We start from the raw sequence: 16,055 nt of genomic DNA on the forward strand, positions 1-16,055 counted from the left end.
TCCAAACAGCTCTGGGCCACGGCCTGCTCAACCACACATTCCTAGTTTCAGTGTGGGAGAAAGCTCTTTCCAGGCTGCGCTATACCTCCAGGAAGTGCCAGCCAAGAGTGGACCAAATTTAATGCAGGAACATGCACAAACCGCTGATCCACTCAAATCAGTTCCCATCAGATATGAGCCGTCAATCCAAACACAAGCAGCAAGTCCAAAAATCCCATTCCAGCTACTCTATGGTTTCTGATCGTTTATTAAGACAAAAACACAGAGTTGCTAACTAATATTTTCAAAATTAAAAATAAAATGTGAGCTTAAAAAAAAGAATAAACAAACCAAATGTAAACTTAAAATGAGGAATAAACAATAAACAGACAGACTATCATGCTACTGCTGCTGCGCCATATTGGAAAAACCAACAACAGCATCCAAGTGCTGGTCAGTGGTTTTATAGCCACAGCCATATCACCCTGTAGCCCAAGACTAGTTGCCCACTGAAGCTAAGCAGGGTTGAGCCTGGTCAGTACCTGGATAGGAGACCTCCTGTGAAAACAAGGTTGCTGTTGGAAGAGGTGAAATGAGGCCAGCAGGGGGTGCTCACCCTGTTGTCTGTGTGGTTCCTAATGCCCCAGTATAGTGATGGGGACACTATACTGTAACATGCACCATCCTTCAGAAGAGACATTAAACAGAGAACCTGACTCTCTGTGGTCATTAAAAATCCCATGACACTGAATGTGACAAACTGCACTTGGGCTATGTCAGAAATAGAATGGGGAATCCATTTATTGTTGGGAATTTGTTGTCACGTTGTGTTGAACCGCGCCGCATCCAGTGTAGACAATATCACTGATTGTAATAGGTTCTATTATCTTTTGACACGTAGACATGGTGTAACTACTGTATATTGAAGAGGCTATGATGTTAGCAGCTTTAAATACAATAAGACACTTACCATTTGACCGATCTCCCCTGGATTTCCAGGGTCTCCCTGTGAGGGACACAACATATATTTAGTGCTAACTGTTCATAGGAAACATTAAAATGCATTTGTTCCTTTCTTAGTAATGAGTATCAGAAAGATTGAAAAAACAATATTATTATATTGACTGGACTGAATAAGACAAACATCTCAGGGTTACGTATATAACCCGGTTCCAGGAGATGGGAATGAAATTCGTCATTGTGTTGACACTATGGGAACATCTTCAGATTGTGCCATTGTCTGAATCACGTGTACACATGTGACAATAGCATTGGTCATGGACAAAGTCAGGTGATGCTACGTAGTACTTGACTTTATCTATAAAATAGCCCCTTGAACATGGCGTCACCAGATTCATTTTTCTGAAGAAGTCGCACAGGCGTACTTAAAGTATAGCAATGCGACACAGTGTCTCATTCCCATCTCAGGGAACTGGGTTACATACGTAACCCTGAGACGTTTCCTTATGAGAGAACTTTGATGCTGCGTCATTGCTTTGAAACTATGTGAAGATTAATACCCACTACGCCATACTGAAAGAATACCTGCATCACAGGTTGTGAAAAGTATACACAAGCACAAAACTGCAGTTACAGGAATGAATCAACCCAAGAGGACTTGTGATCCTGGGGTTGAATTCACATCCACACTGTAAAACTCTGACTCTGTCTAATTAAAACCTAATGAATGTGTGCGGAGAGGACTAGCCTGCCGCAGCACAAACATCTTGCAAAGGCGCACCTCTTGCCAATGCCTTTGAGCAAGCCACACTCAGAGTAGTATGGACTCTGACAGCTAGAGGTGCAACGATACCACGTGACTTGAAGGTGAAAGAAACCACATCCAAAACCCAATGTGATATAGACTGTATCTAATCTCGGTTAACTGTAACCTACCTGGAGTCTCCAGAAGTGCAAGGTAGTGCACATTGTGCCCAGTACTGTGCATATTGCCACCTAGTGGACTCTTCTTTCCTGCTTGCACATGCGCTGTTGCACGCGCACCGTCCACACGGTCTCGAAATTTGGGTTGGTCTGATCTCTAACTCAGAATAAAATCTGCTCCGGAGCAGGTTTGCCATGTATCTCAAGTTATCAGCTAAAAACCAATCCACCTTCATAAGCCTGAAAAAACAGAGTTTACTCAAACTAATCTTGAACTTTCCTGGGTTAGAAACTGTAACCGGCTTTGAGCAACAGGCCACTGGAGACTCCAGGTAGGTTGCATTTCTGGAAAATGGTGGCGCTGGAGACTAAAGGGTTCCTGATGATTTCACGCTTAATTATTCACCTTAATTCTTAATTATTTTGCAGTTAACATGTCTTTTCTCCTCTCCACCTGTTTTTGTCTGACCCTGCTGACACAACAAACATTTTGCTGTCCAATAGTCATGCTTTAACTTTGCAATTTCTAGTATTGCATTAGTATTGTATCCTTCTCATGGGCATTTGATAATTTTTTACTTTTCAGTAGGGATGGGCGATATCTTATCGTTTGCAATATACCGTTGAAAATTCTCCTCACAATGAAAATTTGTCTCCTTGCAATAATAACGATAAGTCTAGTTGATGACGTAGTTTCGTGCGCGACCAATTCACTGTTCACGTGCGGAGTGAAAACAAGCATAGCAGAAGGCGGACGTGAGGCTGAGGAGGAGCTTGTTGTTAAGCGAGGAGCTACCTCCACAATTTGGAACTGGTTTGGTTATAGAAAATCAGATGCAGAGCAAACTACCGTAATCACTATAAACAAATGTTCAATGCAAGAGCTGTATGCTCTATGAGCAGTCATTTACGCCATCATCACCTGGGTTGTTGATAGCACGCAAGCACAGGTGAGACCTGAACATCTCATGTTGCTATCTGTGTTTAAACTAAACTCATTTAAACTTTGCCAATTTAAACATTCAACCGTAAGACGCAAAAGAGAACTCACGCATGCTGTGAGGAGATTTGTGTGTACTCATCTGAAGCGCGTACACTGAGAGAGCTGCGTCAAAGCTGTATTTTGTAAACTATCTGAAGACATAGTTGTGATTAGGGCTGCAACAACGAATCGATAAAATCGATAAAATTCGATAAAATTTGATTATTAAAAGAGTTGGCAACGAATTTCATTATCGATTTGTTGTGTCGCGCGACTATTACGCCTCTCAATAAGACGCGGAGATGTTTGAGTATAAAAAAGCGCGGTTGAGCGCGAAGCAGAGCGGAGCAAAAATAAATAAATAAATAGCAGAGCGGAGGTAGAGGAAAGACCATCGGAGATGTCACGGAGACGAACCCCGTGATTCCCTCCGCTGGCCAGCAGAGGGCTCCATCCCCGGAATACTGACATTCACGCATCCACTCACTCACTTACACTGACGCACACTACATTTCCCATAAGCCCCGTACCTTGGACTCTGATCATCCGCCAGCTGCAGCTGGTTAGGACTGCTATTTAAGCTGCCAGCTCACACAGACTGACGCGAAGTCTTGATCATTGCCCCGGCTGTCATTACTGAGCGTTTATTACCTGTTTGCTTTCCTGTTGCCATTCTTGTCTGTTTACCGTCTACTGATTCTCCGCTGCCTGCCTATTGACCCCCGCCTGTTTCCCTGGACTGTGATACTTGCCTGTGACCCTGACCTACTACCTGTCTCTGACCATGATACTGTCTGTTCTCTGTTGCTGTGTTTGCTGATTCTGACCCCTGCCTGTACGACCCTGTATCCTTCATTAAAGCTTGCAAATGGATCCCATGTCGACTGATGATTCACAACAGAAGACTTCACCGAGACACGATCCAGCAGCTTACGATCATCTGTATGCCAACATGGCTGCTCAGGCAAGTCAGATCGCTGCTAACCAGCACCAATTGAACTGTTTGACTTCCGTAACGGAGGAACTGGTAAAGGCCATCCAGAGTATCCACAGCACTACCGCCGCGACGCCACCACCCGCAGCGGCCGCCATTACCCACGCGGCAGAGACGCCGTCTCATGTCAATCCCCGCCTAGCATTCCCTGATAAGTTTGATGGTGACGCAACCAAATGTAAAGGCTTTCTACTCCAGTGCTCCCCCTTTGTCGAACAACAACCCGCACTTTATACTACAGAGATGGGTAAGATCGCCTTTGTTTGCTCGCTTTTAACGGGAAAGGCTTTAGACTGGATTACGGCTGTATGGCGCGCTGACGGGACAGCGTTCACCACATTCCATGAATTCCTCGAACGATTCCGCCAGGTCTTTGATCACCCCAGAGAGGGGAAGGGAGCAGGCGATCGCCTGTTGGAGTTATCACAAGGGAGGTTAACGGCAGCAGAATACGCCATGAACTTTCAGACTCTGGCGGCACAGACAAACTGGATTAATGATACACTCAAGGTCTTGTTTCGGAAGGGTCTTTCGCACGAACTGCAGACTGAGCTTGCTTGCCGCGATGAGGGCAGGGACCTCAACAGTTTGATCGATCTGGCCATTAACATTGACAATCTGCAGCGCGCACGCCACGTAAGTTCACGACGCCCCTTACCAGCTGTATCAACATGCGACGAAGAAACCCCTGAACCCATGCAAGTTAATACCTACCATTTGTCTGCTGAGGAGAGAAATCGCCGCCTCACCAATCGTCTGTGTTTGTACTGCGGATTACTTGGTCACCAACGGATCTCATGCCCCTCACGTCCATCATCGGCCGCCGCTAAATCGGTGAGTGCCACATTAAGCTCTGTCAGTCCCATATTCTGTGTAACTGTTCCAATCATTTTATGGATTAACGGAGTTCGTGTGGTTACCGCTGCCTTGTTGGATTCAGGGGCAGCTGGTAATTTCATTTCAGAGGAGTTTGCCAGGACTAATAACGTGTCTCTAATTCCATGTTCAACTTCCCTCTCTGTAGCCACGATAGATGGGCGCCCCCTGGGGTCCGGACTGATTACCCATCTAACTCAGAAACTCCCGATGTCAACCGGCCTCCTCCATAACGAACATATTCAATTCTACGTGCTTCCTGTATCTACTACTCCAGTCATCCTAGGATTACCCTGGCTCCGGCTCCATGACCCACAGATCTCGTGGAGAGAGGGACAGATAACCAGATGGAGCGCTCAATGTCAAGAAACATGTCTATCCACGATCACTCCCCTGCCAGTTCATGCTGTCTGGGTCAACCCAGAGGTTCCAGTCGTTCCTAACCTGCCTAGGGAATACCACGACCTCGCCATGGCTTTCAGTAAGGAACAAGCTAACACTCTACCACCACACCGTAGACATGACTGTGCCATTGAACTTCTCCCAGGTCACTCGCCTCCCAGGGGTCGTATCTTTCCACTGTCTCAACCAGAGTCCGAGGCCATGGCCAAATATATCGAGGAGGAATTAGAGAAAGGATTCATTCGTCCATCTACCTCACCCGCATCCGCAGGCTTCTTCTTCGTGCGGAAAAAGGATGGGGGTCTGCGGCCATGCATCGACTATAGGGGTCTCAACGAAATTACCGTGAAATTCCGGTACCCACTCCCTCTGGTGCCATCAGCTCTTCAACAGCTACGGACTGCACAATACTTCACCAAACTCGATTTACGCTGCGCCTACAATCTGATCCGTATCAGGGAGGGAGATGAGTGGAAGACGGCTTTCTCAACCACCAATGGGCACTACGAATACCGGGTTATGCCGTTCGGCCTGGTCAATAGTCCTTCGATCTTCCAGGCCTTCGTTAACGATATATTCAGGGATATGCTGGACAGGTCAGTAATTGTGTACATTGACGATATTCTTATCTACTCCAACACCATTGACGAACACATTCAACATGTCAGAGCAGTGCTGCAACGCTTAATTGACCAACAACTTTATGCCAAAGCGGAGAAGTGCGAGTTCCACACCACGTCTACTGCCTTCCTTGGATACATCATCAGCCCAGAGGGGGTCGCCATGGATGAAAGTAAAGTCAACGCTGTCCTCAACTGGCCCGAACCTAATACCTTGAAGGAGTTACAACGCTTCCTAGGATTCGCCAACTTTTATCGTCGGTTCATCCGAAACTTCAGCACAGTGGTCAGCCCACTCACTTCCATGGTCAGGAAAGGCGTTCATCGTCTCATGTGGTCAGACGCAGCCCATCAAGCCTTCCAAGAGATCAAACAGCGCTTTGTCACCGCACCTATACTCCGTCACCCTGATCCTTCGATCCCCTTCGAATACTGGAGTGGGGGCCGTTCTCTCCCAGCGACAGGGGCCCATGTCTAAACTCCACCCCTGTGCCTTCTACTCCCGGAAGCTCAGCTCGGCTGAACGCAACTACGATGTGGGAGATCGTGAACTCCTCGCCATGAAAACGGCCATCGAGGAGTGGAGACACTGGCTAGAGGGCGCTAACTACCCCTTCACAGTTCTTACCGATCATAAAAACCTGGAGTATCTGCGCACCGCCAAAAGTCTCAACCCACGCCAGGCCCGATGGTCTCTATTCTTTACCCGATTCGATTTCACAGTTACCTACCGTCCGGGATCCAAGAACACGAAGGCCGATGCCCTGTCTCGTCTGTTTGAGGAGGAACACACCTCCAGCGAACTCGAGACCATTCTCCCATTCCAAGTCGTGGTAGCACCCATTCAGTGGGACATTATGACTCTCATTCAGCAGCAGAACGCTCAACAAGAGATCCCGGCAGCCTGTCCGCCTGATAAAGTGTATGTGTCTCCCAATCTCCGTGACCAAGTTTTGAGTTTCACTCACTGTCTGCCTTCCTCAGGTCACCCTGGTATCATGGCCACCATTCATCTGCTCCAAAACCGCTTCTGGTGGGAAACCTTAGTCAAGGATGCCACAACCTACGTCCAGCATTGTCAAACCTGTAACATACACAAGAGCCCAAGACAACTACCAGCCGGACTACTCCAACCTCTTCCCATACCACAACGCCCCTGGTCTCACATAGCCATTGATTTCATCACGGACCTCCCCATATCACAAGGTAACACTGTCATACTCACCGTCATAGATCGATTCTCCAAAGCCTGTCGTCTGATTCCTCAGCCCAAACTTCCCACGGCCATGCAGACCGCTGAATTACTGTGCCACTGGGTCTTCCGCCTCTACGGGTTACCCGAAGACATCGTCTCAGATCGTGGTCCACAGTTCACGTCCCGATTATGGAAAGCCTTCTTTCAAGCTCTGGACATTAACGTTAGCCTAACCTCGGACTATCACCCTCAAGCCAATGGACAAACTGAGAGGTTGAATCAAGAATTCACTCGCTTCCTAAGAACATACTGCAGCAGAACCAGGAGGATTGGGCCCGCTACCTTCTATGGGCAGAATACGCTCAGAATTCCCTGGTCAAACCAGCCACTGGCATCACACCCTTCAAGTGCATCTTGGGGTACCAACCACCAATGTTCCCGTGGTCGGGAGAACCCTCCGACGTACCAGCTGTGACAGACTGGCTCACCAGAAGCGAGGAGACCTGGAATCAGGCCCACGTCCATCTACGACAAGCGGTCCGCCGCCAGAGAGTGCATGCTGATCGTCGGCGCCGCCCCGGACCCGAATATCACCCTGGTCAATGGGTCTGGCTCTCCACCCGGGACCTCCGCCTCCGACTTCCCTGCAGGAAGTTGAGTCCAAGGTACGTGGGTCCATTCAAAATTACACGTCAAATTACACCTGTCTCATTTCGTCTTGCCCTACCTAACACTTATCGCATCTCTCCCACCTTCCATGTCTCCCTGCTCAAGCCCGCTGCTGACCCCAGCGAGGAGGGAGAGGGGAGGTCCCGTGAGCAGAGTCCCCAGGCCATCCTGGTGGAGGGCGAGGAAACGTACCGGGTACGAGAACTACTCAACTCCAGACGTCGGGGTCGCTTCATCCAATATCTGGTCGATTGGGAGGGGTACGGCCCAGAGGAACAGTCGTGGGTCAACGGCGAGGATATACTTGATCCCAACCTCATAGACGAATTCCACCGCAACCACCCAGAAAGACCGGCCCCTCGACCACGTGGTAGACCCTGACGTCGTGTACCACCTCGCGCCAGGAGTCGCTCGCAGGGAGGGGGCTCTGTCACGGAGACGAACCCCGTGATTCCCTCCGCTGGCCAGCAGAGGGCTCCATCCCCGGAATACTGACATTCACGCATCCACTCACTCACTTACACTGACGCACACTACATTTCCCATAAGCCCCGTACCTTGGACTCTGATCATCCGCCAGCTGCAGCTGGTTAGGACTGCTATTTAAGCTGCCAGCTCACACAGACTGACGCGAAGTCTTGATCATTTCCCCGGCTGTCATTACTGAGCGTTTATACCCTGTTTGCTTTCCTGTTGCCATTCTTGTCTGTTTACCGTCTACTGATTCTCCGCTGCCTGCCTATTGACCCCCGCCTGTTTCCCTGGACTGTGATACTTGCCTGTGACCCTGACCTACTGCCTGTCTCTGACCACGATACTGTCTGTTCTCCGTTGCTGTGTTTGCTGATTCTGACCCCTGCCTGTACGACCCTGTATCCTTCATTAAGCTTGCAAATGGATCCCATGTCGAGTGATGATTCACAACAGGAGAGTAAGCAAGTTTGTGAATATTTTAAATAAACAAGGAATAACAAAATAATAGCGATCCATCTGTCATTCAGTGTTATTGTGGCTGCGTTCAGCGCTCGTGACACGCAAGATGCGTCGCTATGGAAACATTAAAGGCAAACATTCTAAAATAATGGTCGCCTTAAAACTCACTCTGGGGGGACAGTTAGAATATTTTAAACTCAGGCTCGAAAGGGTTAATATTAATCAAGCAACAAAAGACAGAAAATCACTCACTGCTCTTTAGCTTTAATAAAGATTTATTATATATTAATTATATTTAATCCATAAGGAATGTTGTATGCAAGTTGTTATAAAGAATGCATATATCATTCATTGAAAAGAAGACATTGTGTTCTTCTTTAGGAGGAGTGGTTTTATTTAATTATAAGGTAATATTTTTTTTATGTCACAGCAGTTAAATCTATGTCTGTATTGCATGTTCAAATTTTAATATTATTCATATTAATAGGTTAAAGCTGCAGTAGGTAACTTTTGTAAAAATGTATTTTTTACATATTTGTTAAACCTGTCATTAATCTGTGAAAAAACCTCTGGCTCTGGCTCCTCCCAGTGGTCCTATTGCCATTTCCAGAAATACACCGCTCCCGGTAAGAAACAACCAATCAGAGCCAGGAGGAGTGTCTTAGCAGTGTCAATCAAGCTCGCGTGTCAATCAACAGGCGTTCAAATTCAAGATTACCGGTGTGCCGCAGCTTTGCTTATGGCGGACAAACAATCCAAACTGCCAATTCCTCAAGTGGCACCTGCTCATAAAATAAAGACGGGTAAACGGAAAAAGACAGATGACGATGATAAAAAAGCCAAAAAGAAAGAATTAGATAGAGCCCGAAATAAAATGAGGGTAAATATCGGAGCGGCTTTTCCGAGGTGGAGGGAGCTACGTGTCCTGAAAGGATTAAAAACCGATGCAGAGTTAGCCACATTTCTGCTTGACAAGTAAGTATCCCTGCTTGATTTGTTTCATTTTTTAAGAACTACACAACTAAGATAATTTCAAAACAGGCCTGCCCGTCCCCTGCCTGATGCTCTGCGCACACCACGGCTTCCTCTTCTCCCCGCCCGTTGACTCCTCGAAGTCGCTGTTGGTGTGAATTCCTCGTCGGAGCCCATCGACTCGGTGTCAAAACTCTAGCCGCATAACATACAGATAAAATGTCACGCACTGTGCAAAGCAACTATTGAAACCTACTAATTCACTGGCTTGTCATGTTGCTGAAATAATGTACTAGCAAACCTTATTTAGCATTACATATCGATAGAATAATTACTTGCATAGTGTAACGTTAGTTAGTTACCGTTATATTATCTTACTAGCTATTTATTACTTATAGAAATAGTGCAACGTCATATAGTTACATTACATGTATTGCAAAATACGTAATGTTTTGAGGACCAAGTCTGTAGTCAAAGTATGGGCAGGCCATAGTCAATGTAAATCATATTGTTGATGTTTCGTCTGTACCAGTGAATGTACCATAACTGTTTATCCGCCTTACTAGCCTGCGCGTTCACGGCAGGCTCCGTTGTGATGGGGGAGGAGCTGTGGAGGGAGGGCTGTAGCGCAGCATAGAGCAAGGGGGAGTGACCTGTGAGTTGTGCTTGTTCAAATTTTCAGGCTAAGTCAACGTTTTCTAAAAACTCCCTACTGCAGGTTTAATACAGTATATGTTTTCTCCAGGTGTATATTGGGTTTGGAAATTTTAGAGAAATTCTTAATGCATTACAATTTAACTAAACCCGTTAGATTTAGTCAACTAAAATCTTGTGAAACAATTTTACTAAAACAATAGTATAACAACAATAGTACAACAACAAATCTACTAAAACAATTCAAATGACTAAAACATGATTAAAACTAAATGGCATTTTAGTCAAAAGACTATGACTGAAACTAAATAAAAATTTGCTGTCAAAATTAACACTGATCTGTTGTCATGTATTTATTCTGTGCTTTGTCCCATATCAGTTATTGTTGACAAATATATTTAGGAGGGAGTGAGTGAGTGAGTGAGTGAGTGTAGTGTAGAGAAGAAGTTCTACCGTTCAAACAAATCCTGTTAAGTTTTCTGATTTGTATTTTTCTTTATTTAAAAAAAAAAAAAAAAAAAGATGTATTGTTCTGACAGCTCAGGTCCCTTTAAACAAAAATATACATCTTTTTGTGCACTTTATTTAAAAAAAAAACTATATATTTGGCAGATGTAAAGCATACATGTGTATGTTTTTTGTGTTAGTTCATTTTTTGTTTGTTTTTTATTACTTTAACAGCTCAGGGATGTTAAAAGAGCAACCTGTTTTTGCACGTTCTGAGGATTTTTTGCACTGTGAATTTGCACTGTCAGTTCTGTTTTTGAATAAAATGTTGGAAATTAATGCCCCCCAGACAGATTAGTCGATTATTGAAATAATCGTTAGTTGCAGCCCTAGTTGTGATCGTTACTTATTGATACAGCGTTTGCACTATTTTTACAATTTGTTCTATGGGACAAGAGTGTTGAAAAATTAACTACCTAATTGGTGGTAGCATGTTCCACATACGTATTATATTTACATTCTAAGAGTGTGTTATTGACTGTTTCACACTGAACTTCTTTACTTTATCAGGTTATCAGACATGGTTGGTGATTGTTACTTTTGCTGATTGCACTATTTTTGCCACTGTTTGCACCATGAGAGTATAAATAAAAACAGAATCTGTGTTTACATTTTATTATTATTGTGTAATTGTTGTTGTGTGATGTTTTTCAGCACAGTCACTGGAACACAACTTAAAGGTACAATATGTAATAATGTTGTCCACTAGAGGTCGCTAGAAGCCTATTCAAAACAAAGGCGTAGCTTGATGATGCCAAGTTTTAGAGCAGAATCTGGGACATGTGGTCTCCATCTCAATGGACGGTGCAAAGGAATAGGGATTGGAGTCAGGAAGAAATCATCTTCATGAATGCGATTATTAACGATACTGTAGTATGTAGCAGAGCAGGACCGAGTGTTGTGGGAGCTGAAAGAAGGTGCTGGAGCAATTGCGCAACACACACCTCACGAGCAGCGGGACTTTTATTATGACACAGTCCCCGGCGCCGCTTCTGCTTTTCCGGTCATGAGTATGAGGTAACACAGCTCTGTTTATTATTAGATACATTTGAGTGTGTTGAAAATGATGTTATAACATTACTCTGTGTGTTCGCTCGGCGGCTGCTGTGAGACACTGTTGCACACTGCAATAAGATAGATCGATTTTAGAATATCATATTAAATATTGGATGTCTTGTGTTGATAAATGGCATGCAATAATTTTAAAACATGTTGTGTGATGGAGAAAATTATGTATTACTGTTACTAAAAATTAAGCTGCATCTGATTGCTATGACTACGTCTACACTAAATCGGATATATTTGAAAACGGAGTTTTCCTCTGAAAACGCTCCGCGTACACACTATCATTTTCAAACGTTTTCCAAAAGTTTCTCATCCACACTGAAACGTATGAAAACGCGCATGAGTAACGGTTCGACCTGCGTAATTTCCGCTAGGCATTTATTTACTTTCCGACAATGTCCAGGAAAGCAGGCACTGAGTTTAAGTGGACAGACAGTGAGGTGGAGTTGTTGCTGCGAGTAACACAAGAGTATAAAGTGGCCAAAGCCCACGAAAATGTAGACTGGGAGACGTGCCAAAACAAATACGGCGAAATACTGGACCGCTTCAAAGAGCAATATCCTGCGGATGCCGTCGATTACCCCCACAGTAAGGACGAGGTAACAAAACTCACAATAACTACAAAATTAAAGGCTATCAGGCTTAAGTACAGGCATGCAGTAGACTCCGGAAGGAGAAGCGGGCATGGAAGAGTGGTACTACTGTACTTTGAACTCTGCAAGCAGATCTGGGGTGGTTCTCCAGCTGTCACCACCATTAATTGTGGCATTGAAACAAGCGACATAAACAACAGAAGCAGCGTTACCAGCGATGAAAGTTATCCACCGTCAATCAGTCGCGATAGCCCTTCTCCTTTGCTCAGTAGTTCTGCTCCTTCTCCGGCTACAGCAAGTGAGGAATCAGAGTCTACAGAGACTCAAAACAGACGTGACAGGCTGAACGCAACGCTGTCATCATACAGACAAGAGAGGCTTAAGCGAAAATTGTCAAATGAAGGACAGCTCATTACACTTGCACAGGAAGATCTTAAGCTAAGGAGGCAGACATTTGAGAGGATGGAGGCTGCAAACAGAGAGTTTTCAGAGAACATTGGCAGACTGACATCAAACATTGAAAAATTAACAAATTCACTTACAGACGTATTTTTGCTTATGAGACAATCAATGGCCCAGACTCCATTTGTTGCACCACCGCCGCTGCCACAACGTTACAGCTCACACCATCAGTAACCTGGTTACCTGTATGGTTCAGCTGTTGCCTCTGCTCCCTCTTCAGCACCAACCAGACAAACACCACCACAGCACCATGAAGATTCTGCTCCATTTTCATACACTGAATTTCTTTACTCTACTGACACAGAGTAGTCATGTCTTTAATACACAATATATGTGCTTGTTAAAAAAAGAAACACTTTTTGTTATTGTTGGTTTAATTCTAATGCCTTGTTCAAGTTTCCTGTAGCCATGGTTACAACGTTGGTCCTGTGTTTAAGTTGTTTAATGGACTTTTTTGGTAATGCTCTGTTTTTCTCTGACTCCTTTCTGATGACAGACATATAAAGTTTACCTTAAAGTGAAATTTATTTATGTGGACATTTTTCGTTTCAACAATTCATGTTTACAATGCTTACAAGGGCATGAGTTAATTTTCACTGTACTGTTTGACAGAGTGGAGTTTTTTTTTTTTTTTATGCAGTAACAACAAGTAGCCTAACTTTTCCCCCCTGCTGCATATATTGAAGCAATTACACAATAAATGATTGTTCATAAACAAAATACATTTTATTCATTTATAGAATTAGTGTATCACTTTTTACAGATCTGATGAATATAATGTGTTAATTTGTTGAATTAACACTTTTCCAGGCGCATAAGCATGTTAGATTTTATATCATGTTAACAGAAAACTGTATATAAAACAAACTGAATGTATAGTCTAATCACACAAGCTCAATGTCATCCAAACATGACTCAGTTTACTGCTATACAGAAATTTATATGCAATCTGAGCATCATTCAAGGGTCAAGAAACTTGGTGAGCACATTTCTTACTCGCCTCCCCTCAGTTTCATTGCATTCTGTTCTGATATTAGTGTGCTGTGTTGGTGGCTGGAAGTCTCTGTCATATTGGACAGCTGCAGCAACATTTTGGTCTGGAATGATTTCTCTGTTAGCTTCACAAAAGTTATGCAAAACAAAACAGGCATTGATGACGAATGGAAGATCATCCAGATTTATGTCCATTGCCCTCCGTAATGCTCCAAACCGTGCTTTTAAACGTCCAAATGAGCATTCAATCACCATTCTGCACTTGCACAGAGAATACCCAAAGTATTGTTCCTGAGGAGTAGAACCTCCACTCGCATACTCTTTCATAACATAGGGCAGCAGGGGGTATGCTGGGTCTCCGAGAAGAAATACAGGAACAGGATCTTCTCCCTCCACGATTACTTTTGGACAAGAAGGAATCTTTACATGTTTCAAGTAAGCATTGATTTTTGAATTGGCAAATATTCGAGCATCATGAACGCTGCCAGGCCATTTAATAACAACGTCCATGAATGTGTACTTGTAATCACAGGTAGCCTGAATATTCAATGAGAATTTGCCTTTCCTGTTGATGTAATCAGTGGAGTTTGATGAAGGCTGCTTAATTTCGACATGCGTGCAATCAATAGCCCCTAGACACTGTGGCATTCCGTGTGTTTCATAAAAGTTTGTGACAAGTGTCTGTACCTCTGGTTCTGTGAATGGAAGTGAAACATACTCGGGACCCAGGTGAAATGTGATAGCTCTGCATACTTCTCTGATTATTTTAGACACCGTTTGTCGGGCTAATCCAAACGCATTCGCCGTTTTCCGCAGCCTACCTTCGTCGCTTAAGTAGTATAGAGTACATGCAACCTTTGTAACAACATCCACCGGTGATCTCAGTCGTGTTGTCTGGCCTTGAATGTGAGGTCGTAATAGTTCACTCAGATGGTACAGAGAATCCCTAGACATTCTAAAGTTTTCACGCCACTCCTCAGGCACGACAATTCCACGCACAAAGTTATCCCACCACGCACGGCAGCGTCCAGGTCTCACCCAAAATCTCCGCTCCATGTATGGTCTGAAACGCAACTGTCTTCGCGTTCCGCCGCTAAACAGCAACTGCGAGTAAACATTCTGCCTTCTTTGAAGAAACGCAATCTGCAGTATGTACAAACTGACATTAATTTTTAACAATGCTGTCAAAACGGAGAGCATGTAAAACAACTGTTGTACAATGTAGTTCACCATCTTGGTTGAATTGGATACATGACTGCATCACATGACATAAAATACGTCATCGTATTCAAAAGCCTCCGTTTTCACAGTCCACATTACGACGCGAAGACGGCGTTTTCAAATTTATCCACTTTGGAGAGCGTTTTCCAAAAGCTACGTTTTCGTTGACTTAAAACGCCGTCTCAGTGTGGACGGAAGGCCAAAACGGAGAGAAAAATATGCGTTTTCAAACGAAAACGTATTAGTGTGGACATGGCCTATGTTAGCTATTTGACAAAATAGTGTTTTTCTCTGAGGCATGGTAAAGCATGGTACTCGAAAAAAATCAAGAAAATTGATTGAAACAATAAGACTAAACGTGTTGAGCTATATAACAACAATTCGTTTTTTGTCTATAAATATATCAAAACAGTTGTTCCCTTGTCTATTAAAATGTGTAATATATTAAAGCGTCTTTGGGGTTTCCATGGTTTCTACAAAATAAAACCGGAAACCGAGGAAGACCGAGGGTTAACACAGGTATGACGCAATTGACAGGCGACTCCTCACACGTCCCGGAGCCTTGGTTAAAATTGCAATTTTCTCACGATTTACAAATAGTTGGAAACATTTGGGATATTGTAAGTACTCAAGTGAACAAAATACTGGCCTAGTGGTTTTTGGATATTTTACTGCAAAAATATTACATATTGCACCTTAAAACATAACAATCTGCTATTTTACAGAAGAAAATAATTTGTAATAATATATATATATATATATATATATATATATATATATATATTATCGTCATTGGTATCGTTATCGCAATAAATACCTGAAATTATCGTGATAATTTTTTTAGGCCATATCGCCCATCCCTACTTTTCAGTCTGAGTTAAATCTCTTTTTTGGCTCATTTTATCTGTAAAAGAAAACCTGCCTAATAATTATGCACATCTGAATATAAGGCGTTTTCCACTTCCAGCCTTCATGAGCAATATATATATCACTTATAAATGATTGAATACAAAATTAATAGTAGTTATTAAGATTGATGTGGTTTGGAATTGGT

At 43.8% G+C, this 16,055-nt stretch overlaps 1 protein-coding gene across 1 annotated transcript in view; it reads left to right on the top strand.

The window, feature by feature from the left end:
* Positions 1 to 12,127: 12,127 nt before the first annotated feature.
* Positions 12,128 to 16,055, top strand: part of LOC125266194 (radixin-like) — a 47,315-nt gene continuing 43,387 nt past the window's right edge. Inside the window, exon 1 of the mRNA XM_048186644.1 lies at positions 12,128 to 12,331. Within this exon, the coding sequence (XP_048042601.1) occupies positions 12,128 to 12,331 (204 nt within the window). The remainder of the gene's footprint in view (positions 12,332 to 16,055) is intronic.

The sequence above is a fragment of the Megalobrama amblycephala genome, linkage group LG4 (genome assembly GCF_018812025.1).
Source record: "Megalobrama amblycephala isolate DHTTF-2021 linkage group LG4, ASM1881202v1, whole genome shotgun sequence".
Classification (NCBI taxonomy): Eukaryota; Metazoa; Chordata; class Actinopteri; order Cypriniformes; family Xenocyprididae; genus Megalobrama; species Megalobrama amblycephala.